The sequence below is a fragment of the Hippocampus bargibanti genome, linkage group LG10 (assembly GCF_051943395.1).
Source record: "Hippocampus bargibanti isolate YZ-2025 linkage group LG10, ASM5194339v1, whole genome shotgun sequence".
Taxonomy (NCBI): Eukaryota; Metazoa; Chordata; class Actinopteri; order Syngnathiformes; family Syngnathidae; genus Hippocampus; species Hippocampus bargibanti.
The window spans coordinates 7,625,878-7,646,762 of record NC_142743.1 but is presented as its reverse complement, the minus strand read 5'-3'; the positions used below and the strand labels follow the sequence as shown (position 1 = coordinate 7,646,762).

The 20,885-nt window shown below is 41.6% G+C and overlaps 1 protein-coding gene across 1 annotated transcript in view; it reads left to right on the top strand.

Moving 5' to 3' along the window:
* Positions 1 to 19,393, top strand: part of usp43a (ubiquitin specific peptidase 43a) — a 106,421-nt gene extending 87,028 nt beyond the window's left edge. The window contains exons 12-16 of the mRNA XM_089005920.1: positions 273 to 392; positions 2,540 to 2,789; positions 3,293 to 3,451; positions 13,753 to 13,908; positions 14,451 to 19,393. Coding sequence (XP_088862046.1) covers positions 273 to 392; positions 2,540 to 2,789; positions 3,293 to 3,451; positions 13,753 to 13,908; positions 14,451 to 15,493 — 1,728 coding nt within the window. The 3' untranslated portion in view covers positions 15,494 to 19,393. The remainder of the gene's footprint in view (positions 1 to 272; positions 393 to 2,539; positions 2,790 to 3,292; positions 3,452 to 13,752; positions 13,909 to 14,450) is intronic.
* The last annotated feature ends 1,492 nt before the right edge of the window (positions 19,394 to 20,885 follow it).

Below are 20,885 nucleotides of genomic sequence, written 5' to 3'. Positions count from 1 at the left end.
ATGCCAGAGGCCATGGCCAGCACTTTCTCGACACCCCAGCAAGAAAAACAAAAACCTGAACACATAGTTGTATTAAGTTCGTAGTTGTATTAAGTTGTCCGTAAGAAAAGAATCTGGTTTAAACTAAAAACCTGAACAAATCTGGGAATGGCGCTCTACGTTATATTTTCAATACGAGAATAAATTCGTGAATGGCAGTGAATGAGTTAAATTCAGAAATATTTGTTGTTGAAAAAACATGTCACATTGAAGACTCGTTGAACTGATTGCAGCTGGCCCCGGATGATGCCTGGAAGTGCCCCCATTGCAAGCAACTGCAGCAAGGAATGGTCAAGATGAGCCTGTGGACGCTGCCCGACATCCTCATCCTTCACCTCAAGCGCTTCCGACAAGTACGCCAGATGCAAGCGGCGATGACATTTAATAACACATATTTTGGTTGCGGTGGGACTTGAGTAGAAGTATTCTTTATTGTCCACTTTGGTTCGGAAATTGTCAGGGAACAGACAGGTTGAGGGAAGAATATTCACATTCATATTCCGTAAGAATGCGAATTCAAGTGGCATATGTGTGTATTTCACATATGGTGAAATTCAGGATCAGAAGGACATTTGCGATCACTGATTTATCTCAAGTAAATTTGGCCATAGGACCTCTTTCTCACACTTCAGAGGCTCAAGCTGACAAGACTGAGAGGGAAAAGATATATATCTGTCAGTATTTTTCTGTACTTCTCACCTTATCACGTCAGCGTAATATGTGGACGGGACTCTTTGCGCTTTGACCAAGTCACCAAACTGCGGACAGTCACTACGTGAGTAGAATACACGAGATCTTAAATCGACTGAATGATGCACATGAACAGGTCAAATTTTCTCGGTGAGTCATTTGAAGTTTCTTTCCCCCCCCCCCCTCTCTCTCTCTCTCTCTCTCTCTCTCTCTCTCTCTCTTTATCTATCTAGCTACAGTATCTGGCTATCTTGCTAGCTAGCTATCTCTTACTCTCTCTGTCTCCCTCTCTCTAGCTCTCTTTCTTTCTCTCTCTCTCGCTCTCTCTCTCTCTCTCTCAATTTCATTCTCTCTTCTTTCTTTCTCTTCATCGCTCTCTCTCTGTGCTACCATTCCAAACAGAGGACTCTCTCTCTCATTTCTCTCTTTCTCTCTCTCACTCTTTCTCTCTCTGTCTCTCTCTCTTTGTACTGATGGTTAATTCTTTAATGTGATTTCACACCACCTTCATCACTACCGTAGAACTACAAATAAGTATAAAAATATAGCTATTATTTACACAAACATTGGGACTTTACATCAATGTAATAAAACGAATGCAATAAAATCGTACAAAAAACTTTGCCCGCTTTCTGTCCGAAATAGAAGTTTTGGTCTTTGTCCTTTTTATCTTTTCCTTGCTAAACAGTACAGCGCTAAAGCATGTCCATTCTCGCCCTCTTCTCAGTAAAGTGAAACTTAAATAATGAAGCGTGGAAAGTAAATCTGTACCAGAATTGACAACAACCCAACGTAATGTCAAGAAAAATAAAGCACAGTCATCTGCTGATCAACTATGGGATAGCAGTCATGAACAAATGTATCAGCTGCATTTATACTCTCTATCTTTTTCTCTATCTTTTTCTCTTTCTTTCTTTCTTTCTTTCTTTCTTTCTTTCTTTCTTTCTTTCTTTCTTTCTTTCTTTCTTTCTTTCTTTCTTTCTTTCTTTCTTTTTCTTTCTTTCTTTCCATCTTTATTTATTTCTTTCTCTTTCTCAAAATATATATATCTCTCTCTCTCGATATGAATCTCTCTTTCTGTCTTTTTCTCTGTCTCTCTCTTTAGTTTTTTTCTCTCTGGCTTTTTTTCTCATTGTCTCTCTCTCTATCTCTCACCCCCCTCTCTATTGCTCTCTATCTTTCTCTCTGCCTCTTTCGCTCTCTTTAGTTCTTTCTCTGGCTCTTTTTCTCATTGCCCCCCCTCTCTCTTTCTCCATCTCCTTCTCTCTCTCACTCTTTCTCTCTCTGTCTGACTCTCTCTCTTTCTCTCTCTCTCTCTTTCTCTCTCTCACTCTTTCTCTCTCTGTCTGACTTTCTCTCAATCGCTCTTTCTCTATCTTTTTCTCTCTTTTTCTTTCTCTCAATCTTTATCGCTCTCTCTCTCTCTCTGTCTCTCTCTCTCTCTTTCTCTCTGTCTTTCTCTCTCACTCTTCCTCTCTCTCTCCCCCTCTCTCTCAATCGCTCTTTCTCTATCTTTTTCTCTCTTTTTCTCTCTTTTTCTTTCTCTCACTCTTTCTCTCTTTTTCTCTCTCTTTCTCTCTCAATATCTCTCTCTATCTCTCTCCCCTCTCTCTCAATCGCTCTCTCTCTATCTTTCTCTCTCTTTCTCTCTATCTTTTGTTCCTTCTCTCTTGCTCTTTTTGTCATTGTCTCACTCCCCCTTTCCCTCTCTCTCTCTCTCTCTCTCTCTCTCTCTCTCTCTCTCTCTCTCTCTCTCTCTCTCTCTCTCTCTCATCTTCATCAGTTATAAAATGTATTTTTTTCCCTACAGGTAGGCGAGCGCAGGAACAAGCTTTCATCACTGGTGCATTTCCCGCTAACTGCCTTGGACATGGCCCCCCATGTTGTGAAGAGGAGCCAGAGCATGCGTAACCTGAATAGCGGGCCGTGGCCTGCGGCCTGGCCAAAGTCAGCTGGCCAACAGCACCCGCCTGCAGAAGTGACCCTCCCACACGACTACCTGTATGATCTCTATGCCGTGTGCAATCACCATGGAGGAATGCACGGGGGGCACTATACTGGTATGAATGTATGCTTGTCTAATGGGGTGTTACGATAATTGCATTATACAGTAAAGTCTCGTTATATCGATATTCAAGGGAGTCCGAAAAAATATCGATATAACCGGGACTATCGATATATCCGACCCTGTTTGCATGTAATTTTCTCCGTGCGTGCATAGAAATAGTATCGATATAACCGGGACTATCGATATATCCGATATCGATATAACGAGACTTTACTGTATTTGCTAAAGCAGGGGGTCGCCAGAGAAGAATCTTGCCTAGAGGGACTCGCATTGCTTGGGGCTGGACCTTAATTGAGGCCAAATCACCAATTTTAAAGAGCATCATTTTCCATTCCATCAGTTCAGGCGCCTGTGGCTTCGGCCAACTTTTTGCATGCAAGCATTAAACGTCAGGAGTTCAAGGAAATTCTCCTCATTTATTGACTCAAAAAAAAAAAAAAAACAATCTCTTGACAATTGTAGCGTTGACACACTGGTGTGAATATTTGTCACCAGCCTATTGTAGGAACTCTGTGGACGGAGTGTGGTACAGCTACGATGACAGTAGTGTGGACCTGGTCCCCGGGGAGGAAATCTGCACTAAAGGCGCATATATTCTCTTCTACCAAAGACGGAACATCATTCCTCCATGGTCGGCCAGCAGCTCCTTTAGAGGTAAAATTATAGTAAAAAAAAAGTCATATTGAAGAGATTATTGATCCTTTCAGGGACAGCGTTTAGTATGGTCAGAATCCTATCATGTAATCAGGTTAGATAGTGATTGAGTTATGGTTATGTGAAGAAATATAAAAAGTAGGGCGAGTGAAGAAAAGACATTGAGCATAAATGAGAAATATAACAGCTGTGGCAATTTTTTACTGTAAAGTGACCTTGAGAGTTTTGAAAGGCGCTTATTATTATTATTAAGCTTTCGAGAGCCCAGCTTAGTTTAACCCCCATTGGTGATGTCTTGCAATCGTCGTCCTCCATTTAGCGGACTGAATGGAGTGCCAATCATTTAAAAATGAACACTGTATTTCCCGGTGTATGAGGCGTACTAAAGTATAAGGCACACCCCTAATGAATGGCGTATTTTCAAACTTTTTCCATATATAAGGCGCACCGGACTATAAGGCGCACCTTCAATGAATGAAAAAAAGTTGTCCAAATATAAATGATAATTCTGTCTATATATTATGTCTTTGAAGAAAATGAATGCAGTTGGAGGACTGTGCACTATGAATGAGTGGTGTGGATGACTCTTAAAGGACAACCGACGTCTCTGGACAAGTTGTGTCCATAATTTGTAAAATGGCTTCAAATGACTTCTACTGAGCGTATTTTAAAAAGATTCCACCGCATATAGCTATATTTTACGTTTTAAGACTCGCGCTGAATATTCAGGAAGTCTTGTTTTTGAGTTGGTGACGAATCCCTACGTGACGTCACTAAAGGAACGCCCCACACCGGAAAAAAAGACACATTGTAGCAGTCCTTCCATCACATCAATGTATTTTGCTGTATTGTTTGGTCTGAAAACCTTGTCTTGCACCCAAAAGCCGCCAGAAGAGGGTGTCCAAGCTCCATATAAGGAATTTATCAGCCTGTGGAAACGGAGGTGGCCACAGGTGGTCGCCATTTTGTGCCTCTTTTCTGGTGATCCGTTTCTCCCCAATGTTGCCTCAAAATGGCATGGAATAAATTCTTTAATCGATTGCAAACATGTATACTTTCCTCTTCAGAACTATTTGAATCATGTTCATAACTGGAGGTGTAACAAGAAAGCATATTATCTGAATCTGAAGCCATTGTTTTGATTCTCCAGAAATGCAAAACATCTTGGAGTGACGTCACGAACTGGGGGCGGGACTTTATGAAAATACCCAATTCGTAGCTCCATTTTTTACAGATTTTGGACACTAAGTCATTTTTATTGGATATATTTGAATAAAAATATCATACTGCTTGTTTTGGGTATTTTAGATGCTATAAAACGTTTTTCTGATGTCAGTTAAGAAACAAAAAAGTGATGTCGGTTGTCCTTTAAAGGACTCGTCAAGGACTAGTTGTGTCCATAATTTGTAAAATCACTTCAAATGACTTGTACTGAGCATATTTTACAAAGATTCCACCGCATATAGCTATATTTTACATTTTAAGACTCGCACTGAATATTCAGGAAGTCTTGTTTTTGAGTTAGTGACGATTTCTGACGTGACATCACGTCAGGAACACCCCTGACCGAGAAAGTGACACACAATGGATTTTGGGTACTTAGTTTGGTCTGAAAACTTCATGTTGATGGCGAAATTAGAAGGAAAACACATAAATAACGCGATGGTGAATCATGTGTTGCACCAAGACTACTATTTGATACTAGTTGACACAAATTCCCAGCAGACAAATCAGCCCATTTCCAATGGAGCTTGGGCGCTGATGGGTTAAAAGTGATCGTTCGTTCCTGGTTCATCGGTCTTCAGGGTGTTAGAAGTGGGATGGTGAAATCAGCAGGAAGCCAGGTGTTGAACAGAATAAGTTATTTTAATCTTGTAGACAGCAGGGACATTGTGAGGTCAGTTGAGGAGAGACAGAGCGGAAGAAAGAAAGATAGACGCGCTGGGAGAGCATTTATATAAGACGGACAGGATGTGATGCAATAGGATGTGATGTAATAGGATGTGACATCATGTAAAAGCAGGCAGGATAGTCCAAGAAAAACAAAACGATGCAAAAAGATGTTTAAAGATGTTCGTATAGCGAATTACCCCAACATATCCCCCCTGACAAACATATCTAACATCGCTGTAGGTGAATAGAAAGAAGAGAAAAGGAAAAGAAAATCACAAAATAAATCAATCACAATGGAAACAATCTCTAAAGTCATGTCATTCGCTACAACAGTCAAATCTTCACGGCATCCTGGTTGGTGATCACCAGGACAACGAGGGGGAACGAAATTGTTTGTCGCATTTATCGCAAGCAGGCCCAAGGTGTGATACGGATGAGCGGGTGACTGGGAAAAGGGTGTGATCTGTCGACGCGGCTCCTGTGATGTGCATCGGGAATGTCCTTGACGAACGATGTCCTCGCAAATCCAGATGATGCTTGTGGCTGTTAAGACGGCTAGCAGCTCCGCGAACGGTCCAGCCTACGTTGGTGTGGCCCAACGTCCTTCTCTTCAGACCGTAGACTCGTTCTGTGGGGAACAAAAGAAGACTTGCGCCAGGTCGAATGAATGGGAGGCATTTGACTGTCATCGCTGGACAGCTCTGGGGCATTGTGCTTTTTTGCGCCTGTAATGGGCATTTTCATCAAAGCCCCGCTTTGTTCAGCGGAAAGGTCAGTACTGTTGGACAGTCTGCGGTTGGATGGATGCGTGGCTTGAGGAGCCCGCGATAAGAAGAAAGCAGCGTCAGCGCAGAGCGCCGATGCGTATGTGGAACTGTCGCGGCTTGGAATTGAAGCGGATTTATGTGGGACAGGAGATGTGAGACAATGTCTTTTCGTCAATGAAGCAGCTACAGCTTCGTGTTTGCTTTCAACATTTAGCTTGTAGTAGACGTACAAATTCCACCATGACGTCCCTGATCCACTGCTGACATGGATGCTTTGATCCTCTCCTCTTTCAACTAGAACTTCTTCATGTCATGACAAAGAGGGTACAGCAAGTCCTGAAGAATGAATGACTCTTTGTCTTTGTGTTGTCATATTTGTTTTTTTTTTTTTGTTTTTTTTTTTTTTTTTTTTTCACAAGATGGCGGCGCGTGAATACGCAGTGGCTCCCCTCTCCCGGCAAATTGGCGTTTTCATGTTTATTATGTTTGTGAAAGTCATTATAAGTGTCTTGCATGCTGGGTCCGAGAGGACAGTAATTTCATCTGTGCTGTATGTCATACATATTAGTATATTTGACAATAAAGCTGACTTTGACTTTTGACTTTGACAGGATGTTTTCATTCGACATATCACACATTTTCTGGGTGTTTCTTTCCCTATCAAAGTCTGTCAAATCATTAAGGCTCTGCAATGCATTCTCTCACAGAAATGGCAGTAAATCATTGTTAGATGTTAGTTGGTTAGTACATGTTAGTGGTTAGTGAGTCTGCATTTCTTGGAGGGCACAAACTTTCTTGGGGAACGACTTTGCAGCCAACTGCACTCATTACCAAAAGTGAAAATTGTGGTCATGGGGATTTGAGCTATTTATCGTCACTCCCCCTTGTTGAGACATGAAAAGTCTAAATTTGCCAACTGGGAACGTGTTTGCGTGGAAAAGACGACCTGTTTCGCAGATGTATCATTTGTCAATCACTGCTCTTGAATTTGGAGGCCAAATGTTGGCATGTTTCTCAACACCTGCATGGGCACCAATTCATGTGGCATTTGGTATGAAAATTTTGCACGTTGAGCACAGCTTCTCTGCTGGCGCCCAAGCAAATCATATCTGCAAATTTTGTGTGGTGTACACATTTGCATGTCGCCACATTCTTTGGGTGGAGGACAGCCTTCTACAATTCGTTAGCACGAGTTGGCATGGTCAGCAAACATTATGGCAATCTGTATAAATGGTCATCATACTCGCCTTTTGTCATTCATTAGGAGTGCACTGTTGACCGTCAGTCTTGTGTCTGCATATGACATCCATCCGCGCCAACACAAACCAGTTTCATCTCCGGTCACTCTGGTATGGATGTCCAGGAGTTCTTCCCTTCTGAAAGAAGCTGGTTAGCGCGGAAACCCTATACGATATAATATCTGATTCCGCCTGAATCTCTGACTGACACCGGTGCCCACTTAACGTATCTGTCAATTCCACTTACCGACCTGAACGGCGAGAAATTCCTCTAATGTGCACTGCATTCAATTACTCTAATGTGCACTGCATTCAATTAATAATAATAATTAGTAATTGAATCAATCACAAGTCAAAGTCAAAGTCAGCTTTATTGTCAAATATGCTAATATGCATGACATACAGCACAGATGAAATTAATGTCCTCTCGGACCCAGCATGCAAGGCACTAATAGTTGGCTAACGTGGCTAAAAAAGACATACAATTGACAACAGACTATACATGTAATTTCTGAATGTAAAGTGAGGTAGTGTCGTATGTAAAGTGAGGTAGTGACACATTACCCTGCCTTTTTAGTCGTAACTATAAACTACTTTTGAACTGACAAATGTCATCACCGTACGCAAAAGGCAGCCAGAAGATAATTTAGCATTTGCGGCTGACGTAATAAACACTCAATTTCCACCATCGCAACGTTGAATATTTTTCGTTTGATCAAGCTTAATTGTGTCGCAATTCGTCGCTGGCTCCTGTTTTGTTGAAAAATTCCAAATGACAAAATCAAATTTGGCGGAACTTAGAACTATTTAACTCTGAGGCGGTTGGATGAGAAATATTCTTGCAGCACTTTAAATGCGTCTTATCTCTTCCTAAAAATGTTTAAAGTTTTCCTGCAAATTGAATAATTTCTCAACCACCATCCTTGCTCTGTTTGCGAATTGTTGCGGCTCACATCATCTGCATAAAAAGCATAATGAAAAAAAGTTAGTCATCGTATTTTGCAAATCAACCTTGTACTCTTCAAATCAATTTCTCCACTGAGAAACTAATAAAGGTAAATCCAATCAAATCCAATTTGTTATCGGTATCAAATTCAATATATACATCGTATGTATGAATCATCTGTCCTTTGACTTCAGGGGAATGACAATTGTCAGGTCAAAACAAGCGCGTGACAGTGGCTGCCTTTCCAGCAGCTCATGTATTTTGTGTTTCTACTTTCATTCCTTTCAATCACTTTGCTGCTGTGAAATGTAAATGTCTCCAATGCGAGACTAATAACGGCAAATCCAATCCAATGATCATTTCACGATCATTATTTTAATAAATCTATAAACTTTTCTTTTACGAAAAGTCCCACGATTTCAACTGGTTAATCTCTATTAAGTAATTAATCACCAGCGAATCCAGAAACATTTACCATCTCTATTTATTCCAGTTTGATATGGATGTTCATCAACCAGTCTAATTTGCCTGCCTATTTAATTTACTTAGTTTTTGTTTCAACTGAACAGTATTCATCAAAGAGTTACGGGAAAATTAGTGTAATGTCATTCATGAGGACGTCGAGCGGAGACAAAAGTCTCCTTGCTGCATCGGCTGGCATCCTGGCCGCGGGATGTGGCATGGTCGGGTAGGTGTTTCGATGTTACGGAATAGTCATCTGGATGGCCCCCACGAATGCTCTTGCAATGACATGGCTCTTTCCTCAGGGCAGTCTCTCGTCCTGTGAAAGAAGAGAGAACTGCACGGCAGATGACATGCAGGCAGGAACAATGTTTTTGCACAATACGTTTGCCAATGTTAATGCATCCGCCTTATTCTTTTTCAGTTTTTTATCAGAAGGTACAACATTTACCCATTCGGCGAACGAATCACTTCGCCGATCCTCGAATGCGGCTGTGAATCTTTACATTTTTCAGGCGTCCCCCAAAAAAAATTTCCAACTCCATCATGTTGATCATATCCACAGGCGTCCCCAGAGGATGATCACGTGGATACAATGGAGCAGAAGGTCTTGATTTTCTCCTGGCACTTGAATCAACGCTGTCACTGTCACTCTGTGAATTGATTTGCCAACTCTGGTTGCAATGACTGAGTCCCTTCAGGGGTGCCGCCTGGGGAGAGTGGGGGTGCCTGTGGGGAGTGGCTGCCTCCCCACGTGTATCTCCCCCCACACACCTGAGCCCAATTCCCCAAGGCTCGCCTTTTGTCTTTTTAAAAAAATGGCCTTCCCTCCAGCCACCTGGTTGTTCGCATGAACTGTCAGATGTGCGATCAGTGCAGACGCCCCTCATGGTTCCAGTCATTCAGCCCAACACACATACAAAGCACAGCCATCACACTCTCTTTGCCATTGGCAAGTCACACACACACACACACACAGGCAAAGCACAGCCATCACACTCTTTGTCATTGGCAAGTCACACACACACACACAAGCACAAACACACATAGACATACACACACATAGAGATACATACACACACATAGAAACACACGAAGACACACAAGGACAGGCGGCTCCCCCAAAATGGCTCTCCTCGACTGACCCCTCTGTGTCCACGAACTGTCCTCCCCCCACAAAGGAACTCCCGAAACCTCGGAACACCACATGGCATGCAATGATGACGACTGCACTAATGTTGATGAATGCATTAATATCACGGAAAATCACAATCTACTGCAGCTGCATTTAAACAAAAAAAAGATAAACGCACTGGGAGAGCATTTATATAAGACGGACAGGATGTGATGCAATAGGATGTGATGTAATAGGCTGTGACATCATGTAAAGGCAGGCAGGATATGACGTATCAGAAAGTCCAAGAAAAACAAAACGATGCAAAAAGATGTTTAAAGATGTTCGTATAGCGAATTACCCCAGCAGGCGCCATCTTGTGCATTTTCCGGGACAGTACTTTGGAGTCCTGACAGCGCAATTGATACGGAAGTACTTCTTTAATCGATTGCAAAGATGTATGATTCCATCTTTAGAACTATTTGAATCATATTCATAACTGGATGAGGAACAAGAAAGCATCTTTGTTGAGATCTTCAGCGCTTTCGCGATGCATTTGGGAGAATAAAGAGTCGAGATGATCCTCTTGTTTAGATCCTACCAGTAGGATATTTATTTGCCAGAGCAACTGCTGCGCTCTCATCGTCGTACGAAAAGTCAAACACATACAAATACACTGGCTTTGATCGCTGTCAAATCATGTGATGTCGCGTAGTGGCTGGGTTGCCAGATCCACCCAATATTACAGCATTACACAAAATGAGCATACAATCTAACTTTCTTAACACCCCCACTTATACTCAATTTGCTGTAATGTAAACCAAAATAAATAGAACAATGTGACCTCTGTCTTACGCATTTCAGCTTCCAAAAACAATGGGTGTAAACTCTCAAATACAATTGTTTTTGCATATTGGTAGTCGTCAATATGAAATCACCGTCCCATGTGATTTTGATCACCTTGTCACTTCTTGACTCTTTGGCATAAATCCAATAATCACCTGGGTTTTGCTTGTACTCATTATCAGTTAAATCATCATGTAAGACCTTGTTCCTGTTTCGTCCAGAGTGTTTGAGACCGTAAAGTGATTTTTCTAGTTTGTAAACTAGACCATCATCCTTTTTTTCATTTAGACAGACAAAATGTCCTGGGGATATGAAGGAATGTATAAAACGTCTTTCAGCGGTTCTTTATGTCTTTGACATTTGATGTCAATCAAAGTGATCTCAGCATCTCCCCTTTTATGTGCGACTCCGCTGCATTGTGTGCCGTCCGCCAGCTCCACGCGGCGTCTTTTCGGTCTGAATGTGCTGTTGAAATTCTTGAACATGGTCACGTTGGTGATGATATGCGAAGTCATCAATCCTCTCTCTCGGATGTTGCCACCCAACTGCTCCATGGATCTGGTCTCGCCATCCCTCATCTTGAGCACGTTGTCGGTGTCGCCATTTTCTGAGGCTTTACTGGTGTCATCTCGTCTGTACTTGTCCTTACGCCTGCACGTGGCGTCTTTGTGTGTCTTGCGTTTGCAATGACTGCACCATGTCTTCTGTCGACATTCTCTTGCTTTGTGGCCTTTGATCCCACACTTGAAACACACTATGCTTGTGTCATCACTGTGCTGGTCACGGGTGTTGATTTTGGTGGTGTGTCGTCCACTCCGACCCTGTGTCTTCATCACACTGTCCCCTGACTCATTGTTCAATTTCTCAGTTTCTTCAAAACTCCGTAGCTTAGTCTTGAAATCTGAAAACTTGATTTCATTGTTTGAATGCGCCACATGTATTGCGAATGGCTTAATTCTTGCTGGTGGTCCTTTTAATACCATGGCAACAAATAGTCTGTTGGAATATAATTCCTGTTTCTCTTCTGGTTCGGAGTTCAACGGAGTTTTATGATGAAATACCAGCGGGGACGATAGATGGTGAACAGAAAAGACTGCTTTATTCTCGTAAAACAATAGAAGAACATCTCTCGTCGGAGCGGGAAGCCAAGAGCGCAAAGCTCGCCCCTTCAACCTAGTTTAACTCACACAGCAGCGATCTGTCGTCCAATCAGCTACGGGCAGGGGGTTGGGAGAACATTAGACTGAGGAACATCTCTAGTTACACCCTACATATGCAACGAGTTAACTCATAAGCTACATACATCCATATAGACTAAACTAATCATGAAATAACACAGGATGTTTACGGATGTGTATAAAAACACTCATCGTCCATCCCCCATAGTTTCACCCGCATTTCGAAGTGCTGTGATGGCGGTTTCGGCTTTGATGATATAGTCTGTCACACTTTCATCATTCCTCTTTTGAAGCGACGTGAGCGTGGTGTACAGATTTATTATCCATGGTTTTCCTTTCATAGCATAATATTCTCTCAATATCTTCAAAGACTTTCTTCCATCATCAGGTGCATCTCTCATTATTAGTAAGAGGCTCTTGTCATCAAGCATATTTATCAATTTGGCATACGCATCTGCGTTTTTCTCTGCATCCGTAGCCATTTCGGAACGGTCTTCTTTAGTCCCAATAAATGAAAATGTCCAAGCATTTTTGTCTCCCATACCTCGTACTTAGCTTCATCTCCGTCGAATTCCAGTCGAAGGTGCCTGAATACAAGTGAGTTTTGAGACGACGTTTAAAGATCAGTGGGAGGTCATTCCAAAGCTTCATCCCCCTGAGCCTCCGCTTCGTTCGTGGTAGCTCTAATTGAGCAGAGGAACTCAGAGAGAAAGAAATCAAGTTGGAGAAAGGCCATTTAAAGATTTGAAAACAAAGAATAGGGTCTTAAAAAGAACTCTTAAAAATGTATAATGAAGGGGTGCCAAAGTAGGGATTTATGCTCCCTCTTACGAGTACCAGTTAAGTGGCAATCAGCAGTGTTTTGAACCTACTGGAGACACGTTGTGGAGGATTGACTGAATCCAAAGTAAAGCCAATTATAGTAATCGAGACGGGAGACGGGATTCAAAGTGCTCATGAGAAAGGGGCACATCATTATCTTAACTCATTCAATGCCATTCCCGAATTTTTTCGGGTTTTGTTTTTCTTGTTTGGGTGCTGATAAAGTAGCCTCTCGCAATGTTTTCCCCTTCCACAAGGGGCAGTATTTCCCTTTTTTCATGTTAGCGCTTTGTTCCTGCCTCAGCTGGTTTTAAAGCGCAATATAAACCAATATGTATGTATTGCATTGTATTTTGGACATCTACTCTCATTTCAAGCTCATATAATTCTAGACCCATATAACTGAGGATTAACTCCTTTTTCTGATGAAAGAAGAGAGTCTACGGTTTCTAACATTTTATTTAATGTTTATGTAGTCCTAAAACTCAATATTCTCTAGGCCCGGGAATTAGAGTGACAGTGACAAAAACCCTGGCGTTGGAGTGGACAAATTTTTGCACATCGGCCGGCAGTGAATGAGTTGAAAACAATTAAAATGCCCAAACATCAATTTTGGTGAAGCTAATTCTGATGTATTCTGGTGTACTGATTACTGTTGGACATTTTCCCCAACAAAAAGAACAGCAATGTTCTGTATGCCAAAGCATTTTTTTACTTCAAGATGGCGCCGCGAGAGTGGCTGCCTTTCCAGCAGCTCCTGTATTTTGTTTTTCTACTTCTTTCTTTGCTTTCCTCTTCCTGTCATAGCTTTGCTGGTGTGAAATGTAAATTCTCCAATGTGAGACGAATAAAGGTACATCCAATCCAATCCCTTTTGGTCTTTCAAATAACACCTTAAGCCCTCACATGAACCTGATGTGTCTACTCTTGAAGTTCCTAATAACTTATCCAAAGTCGCATTCCAAGCGCTAGGCGTTCCCAACAAGTGTTTTTGCATAGCGGATGGAGTCACACTTCCCCGTTTATCCCCCACAGGCTCGACAAGTTCTTCGGTATCAGACCACTGGTTGATCCGCCTGACAGGAGAGAGCCAAAGGGACAGCCTGGTATCACGCACCTCGACCACCTGCCCGTCTTCCGTGCCCGACTCCCCCGACTCTCCCGTATTCTTGGAAGATAAAGAGATAGGAGGTGAGGTTCCCTGGGGGGTCAGTTAGGCGATCATTGTTTACCGAGCGGGGATTTGTATCTACAGCGAGGCTTCTTTTGGGATTGATGATGAAGTATTTTTTTGGGTGATGTCAATGAAAATGTTTCTTCAGCTGTCATCTTTACTTCTTTGAAGGTGTCGGATATTTCGCTCATCATCCGAAACAAAACTTTCCAATCAAACAAAAAGCGTTGAATGAAGTGTCGACTCAGAGATAATTGAGATGTCGCAGTCTCTGCATTAGAAGAATAAATCCAAATAAATTGTGTGAAAAAGAATTCCAAACAGTATTCTGGCACTGAACCGCAGCTGCTGTGTAGCCTGCATTATGGTTTTGCAATTAAGGGTTACACCTGCCATACGACCAATTTTCATCTTGAGTGTTTCTGAGTTTTTTTGGAAGATTTTTTTTTTTTGCCATGGAAAACATTTGAGGGCATTTCAATGGCTCTCAAATCTACGCACACGTTCATTATTCATGAGCTCATACTTAAATATTGTCCTCTCTTGTGTCACTTTGAAGGCATCTCTGAAAGTAGACCTTTTGTGAGGGGACTACAAGGACGGAGTGTCAGTATGAGGACACCCAACAAGACTAGGGACACCCTAAATAAGGTGCTACCCTTGCGTTGGTCGCTCGGTTCGAGAGACAGACGAAAACCAGACCCGGCACCTCCGGACGTTCAAGATCCCGCCCCGGTTGAGCTGGTCCAATATTTAGAGTCGGGCCGACGGCCTCGCTGCACCAAAGATCCCATCGAGTCGTTAATGAACGAACCTGGAAGCGTCAAGGAAACGAATGGCGGCCGCTCTCTAAGATCCTCTAGTGCGGGGAGGATCAGTTGCGTGGCTAAAGCGGGGGATGAATCCAAACAAGTGCCGGAAGGCCAGAGGAGGCCTTCAGATCAAACATCCACCTTAAGACGCCCGAAAGAGAGCCCGCCCAGTGAGGACAACAATAGTAACACTCTAAGCAGGAGAAAAGACTCCAAGAGGCAAAGCTCCTCCAAAAGTCAGCAGGACATGAAGCTAGCATCCAGTTCCAATGTTCAAAATAGCTCGAGCGTTCTCGCCGGTACGCTTAAAAGACAAAAAGACCAGCGGACGGACGGGGAACGCCGTGGAGCAAACGAGGGAGGTCTCAAACCCAAGAACCACGAGGGACTGATGTCTATCCTTAAAGGCAACTTCCTGAGAAGGGACAGAGATTCTCGGAAATTACAGAAGAGTCCGGACGGGGATGACGGCAGAAGGACTCGGTCCAGGTTGTCAAATGGAACGGCCGGAGGTGAGCAGAGGATGTCTCACGGCAAAGAACTCTCAAACGGGAGAGCTGGGCGAAGCTCGTTCGACATCAAACGCTCACAGAGCTCGTCCAGCCTCCCCGCCAGACCGGATCAGAGCGCTCGTAGGACGGCTTCGCTGCATCGTAACGAGACGTCCACGACTTCGGCGGAGAGCCACAGGCCCACCGCAGAAAAGACGTTTTACGGAAGCCTGCCCAGGACGCGCTACAGCGCCATGTCACTGGGACGCAAAAAGAACGTTCCGGAGTCCAGCTTCTGACGAGAACGTCGTTAGTCAAAGCAATATAGAACAATTTTGAAAATTCCAATCCACTCAAATGAAGCTTCAAACGCTTGGAATGACATTTTGTGAACTCTCTGGCCTACCGAGACTTCAAATAAGTGCCTGAGCAATGTCTATGCAGTTTGGACAATGTGTTGGTCATGAACCTTTTGACCTTTGGAAGCACATCACACCGATAACACACCTACCAAGCACATTTATTATTTTAACCCATTCACTGCCAGACAATGTGCAAAAATGTGTCCACTCCAGTGCCAGTGTTTTTGTCATTGTCACTCGAATTCCATGAAGCTCAGAATATTGAGTTTTGGGACTACATAAACATTCAATGAAGCGTAAGAAACCTTAGAGTTTCTTCTTTCATCAAAAAAAAATGAGTTACTTCCTAAATGATATGGGTGTGGAAATATCTGAGCTTGAAATGAGGGCGGATGTCCATAATCCAATGCAATACATCCATATTGGTTTATATACCGCTTGAACAACAGCTGAAGCTGGAACAAAGCATGAACAGCGACAAAGGGAAATGCTGCCCCCTTGTGGAAAGGAAAAAAACAGTGCCTGAGGCCATGGCCAATACTTTATCGGCACCTGAACTAGAAAAAATATCCAAACAAATTCGGGAATGACGCTCGACATCATATTTTCAATTCCTAAATAAATTTTTGAATGGCAGTGATTGAGTTAATTATTTTTGTTAAAAATGTTTGGCATTTTAGCCCGCTTCATCTTTACAAGTGTAGTTAGCTAACAACCACGACGCACTGCTTGTGTTCAACGAAAGAGAATGGACAACGGCTTGAAGGCTGCTAATTCACCCTCAACTATTTCACTTGTCCGTTTATCAAATGCTTTCATTCTCAAATTAGGTTTGACGAGCATGTGCGCTCTCCTTTCTGTAAAAGTATTTCTCCTTCCCTTCATCTCTTTTGTATACTTCGAAACAATAGAAGTCCTGCTTTGTCCAATTGCACTTCACTTCATACAATGGAATGTCCAAAATCAACCATGAATCCTTTCCGGGGCAACTTGCCCTGATTTCAGAGCCACTTCTACTGTCTGATATGATGACCTTAGAAATTGTTCCAGAGGTAAAAGTGTCCGTCAATGTGATTGTAAAAGCAATGGCAGTCCAGGAAATGTTTTAAAGGAGACGTGCAATATTTAATTATTTTTTAAAAAGAAGCTCCACATTGTTTTATTTCTTGATTTTATTGGGAGGATGGAACAAGCACCCATGAAGACAATCAAATTATTTCATCCACAAAACTGTGGATGCATGTTCAAACGGTGACGCATTTTCAGAAAGAGGCAAATAGTGTAACTCAAAAATGTTTTGCTTAACTCATTCACTGCCAGACGATGTGCACAAATGTATCGACTCAAGTGCCAGGGTTTTTGTCATTGTCACTTGAATTCCACACAAAATATTCAGTTTTAGGACTATATAAACATTCAAAACATAAACCTTATACCTTATAAACCTGAGACACTCTTCTTTCATCAGAAAAAAGAGTTAATTCCTAAGGTATATGGGTCTGGAGTTATCTGAGATCGAAATGGAGGCAGATATACAAAATACAATACAATAGATGTTGATTTATATAGCGCTTTAACAACAGCTGAAGCTATAACAAAGCGCTAACATGGACAAACGGCAAATGGTGCCCCCTCGTGGAAGTGAAAAAACTTTGCCAGAGGTCTGACCAGCGTTTTATCGGCATCCCCCGCAAGAAAAACCAAAACCCGAACAAATTCAGAAATGGCGCTACATCGTCATATTTTCAATTCCCGAATAAAATGGCAGCAAATAAGTCCATTTCAATCTGAGTCAGGTGCCCAAAATAGAGTCCATATTTGTTTGTTCAAAAGCTGGACATCCAACCAAGTAACCACACATGTAAACTGTGAAAACAATTGACCAAAACCTGTCACATGTAGCAGCAATCCAATGACAGCTAGCGCATGCAGCTAACGTTAACTGTGAACAACAAATAATCCCCCTCCCACTCTTCGTCCCCCACATGCATTTGAAGTGACTCAATGATTCATTTTTCTTGCTACCGCTGCTGCTGCACGCCATTTACGACTTGATGTAGTCATTTCGTCACCATTAATCTCTCAAAATGGCAACTTTGTTTTCATTATGAGCGAAACATTCATTGTCACACTGAATGAAAAGCATCCAGAAGGAACTAATGGCCGGCCGCATAGACTGAATGACAAATATTTGTTTTTGCTTGTATCCTTTCAACGGCTAGTTACACAGCCGTGTCATGCGATATCCGCCTCACAGGTAAAAATAGGGCATTAGCTTGACATGCTAATGCCCTATTTTAGCTTACCTTCAAGAGCAACGACACACCCGAAGCAGCACCACAATGTTCAGTAAATCAAACAAACAAATGCTTTTTATTACACCGGTCAATGTTTTTTACCTTTTTTTTTAAATCATAGATGGAAGTTAACTTTTCTAAGTGAATGGTTTGGTGAATGGTCACCATTTTAGAAATTTGTAATAAAAAAGATGGCCTTTTTTTAATTGGGGGCTCAATTACTGTACCGTATTTTCCGGTGTATAAGGCGCACCCAAAAGCCTCGATTTTCTTTAAAAGATGACCCTGCGCCTCATACGTAGGTGCGCCTTGTATGTGAAGTAAAATTGATCCATAACAGGTCTCACAACGACTGTCAGCAACTGACTCGTACCTGTAGAATAAGTCTTGCTTCACCCCAGCTTCTACTGTTGCGCCTTATAATGTGGTGCGCTTTATATTTGTAAAACTTTTAGATATTTATCTATTATATTGGTGAAAACTTTGGGGCGCATATTATACTCCAGTGCGCCTCATACACCAGAAAATGCAGGAATCAAAACATTCCTATCTTCAAAAAATACTAGCTGCCAGATGAAGTAAAGACTGTTTCAAAATCAACACTAAAAATAAAAAACAAGCAAAAACAGGGACATATAAAGCCAGCTTTGATTGAAAATTTCACCTGCCTATTGTTATTTACATTCCATCATATTCTGCGTTGTTTTTTATATACATTTACATTATACACAACCAATGTATGTTAGTTGGCCATTTTGTAAAAACACATTACCAACGTTTTTGTTGGGATTTGTAGGACAGTGAAAACTAATCAGGAGAATTTCAATTTGTATCCATGCTTTCTGGTGTTGAAGTAACATTTTCTAAAATGTTCAATATTGAATAACTAATAGTGTTCTACAAGCAACACAATGTATGTGCAGTTGACAGTGCAGTTCATAATGACACTTGGGAGTGTTTATGCAAACGCAAGGGATTCATTTGCAGTACGCATACCTTTAAATATTCCACGCGGGAATTCACTTGCATCGTTTTTCACACAGGTGCGATCGGCAACACGAGCCATTACGTATTCAAAATTAACCCAACGCCTGGTCCAAGTAGTGTAGAATCTCTGTGTGCGCCAAAATGAGAAACCCCAATTCCAATGCAATTTACTTTGAAACACCTCCAAAGATGGATCAATTCAACTTTAGAAAGAAACTTTTTTTTTCTCCTATCCATCCCCAAGATAAAGTTTGTCCACTTTACATTCTTTGAAATTGAGCGCATGTATTATAACAAGTACAGTGATACCTCAGCTCACAAACTTAATTGGTTCCCAGAAAGTGTCTAAGGCGAAAAGTTCATCTGCCGAACATTTCCCATAAGAAAGCATTAAATGAGAATAATCAGTTCCCAGGTCCCAATGAAACATAAATTTATACTAAATAAGCCTTAAAACTACACAAAATAAACAATTTTATGTATAATAAATGTGCTATTGTATTGTAATTAAAGAAATAAACTACTGTATAATAAAGTTGTTTTATTTACCTTTGTGATGGTCGTTGATGTAGTTGCCTCTTGATGATATCCGTGTGAAATTGCCGTGCTTTTAGTTTTTCAATCTCTTCCGTTGCCTGCTTAGACAACACAGAAACACCCTTAGCCACACGTAGCAATGGTCGACTTAGCATACTGGCACTGGGATGTTCAGTCACACCTCCATTTTGTTTTTCATTGATCTACTTATTGTGCTTACAGTAATTTTCTTTTGTGTCCTCTTCAGCTTAACACTAGCCTGTGGTGGGGTATTTTTTAGGTATCCGCCAGCCACCATGGCGCTGTGTGGTTTGGTTTGTCCACCGAAAACTAGTTCGTTAGCCAAGAATATGTTCGGGAGGCGAAAAGTTTGTGAGCTAATGCGTTCATAAGCCGAGGAATCACCATATTTTATAATATGCAAGATTTCTATGATGGAGTCATGCCCATATATGGGTTGTGTGCAGGAGGAGTGGAATGCAATGATGTCAAGCCTGCTGTTAACATCTTTTAGAAACACTCAGATGTGTCTTTGAATGTGTGACAATCACATTGAGTTGGATACCTTTATTTTTCCAATACATGAATAAAAACTATATATATTTTTTCTAACGTGTGATTTAACAAAAATGTATTCTGCTTTTTTTTGTTCTTAACTCATTCATTGCCAGCCCATGTGCAAATATATGTCCACTCCAGTGCCAGGGTTTTTGTCATTGTCACTCAAATTCCAGGACCCACAGAATATTGAGTTTGAGGACTACATGAACATTCAATGCAGATTAAGAAACCTTAGCTTCTCTTCTTTCATTCGAAAAAATAATTAATTTCTAAATTTTATTGCCCTGAGTTATCTGAGCTTGAAATGGGGGCGGCTGTACAAAATACAATACAATACAATACATATTGATTTATACAGCTGAAGCTGGAACAAAGCGCTAACATTGAAAAAAGGGAAATGCAGCCGCCTTGTGGAAGTGAAAACAATGCCAGAGATCTGGCCATAACTTTATCGACACCCAAACAAGAAAAAAAAATTGGGAATGGCGCTCTATGTCATATTTTCAATTCCCGAATAAATTCATAAATGGCAATGAATGAGTTAATTACGCTCCTTCTCCATCCAGTTGACATCCATTCTGCCCAGTCTGAATTTAGAATAGCCTGTTTCATGAGCAGAAGTTTGTCAACGCACCCTGGTGTATTTGTTTGATATACACGCACCACCGGCGCCGGCAAGAGCATGACTGATGGTTTTGAAAGATTTTGTTTTTTTTTTTTTTACAGTAGCTCTTCCAGACAAGATGATAGTTGGTATGTCCAAAGGATAAAGGTATGATAGGATAAAGGTCGTTGTTGAAAAATGACATGGACTGGCTCACTAGGACAGCGTTCGTCCTCAACATGAAGTGATATAACATATTTTCCAGTGCACCCAAAAGACTTCATTTTCTTCAAAAGATGACCCTACCTACGCCTTATATGCAGGTGCTCATTATATGTGGTGG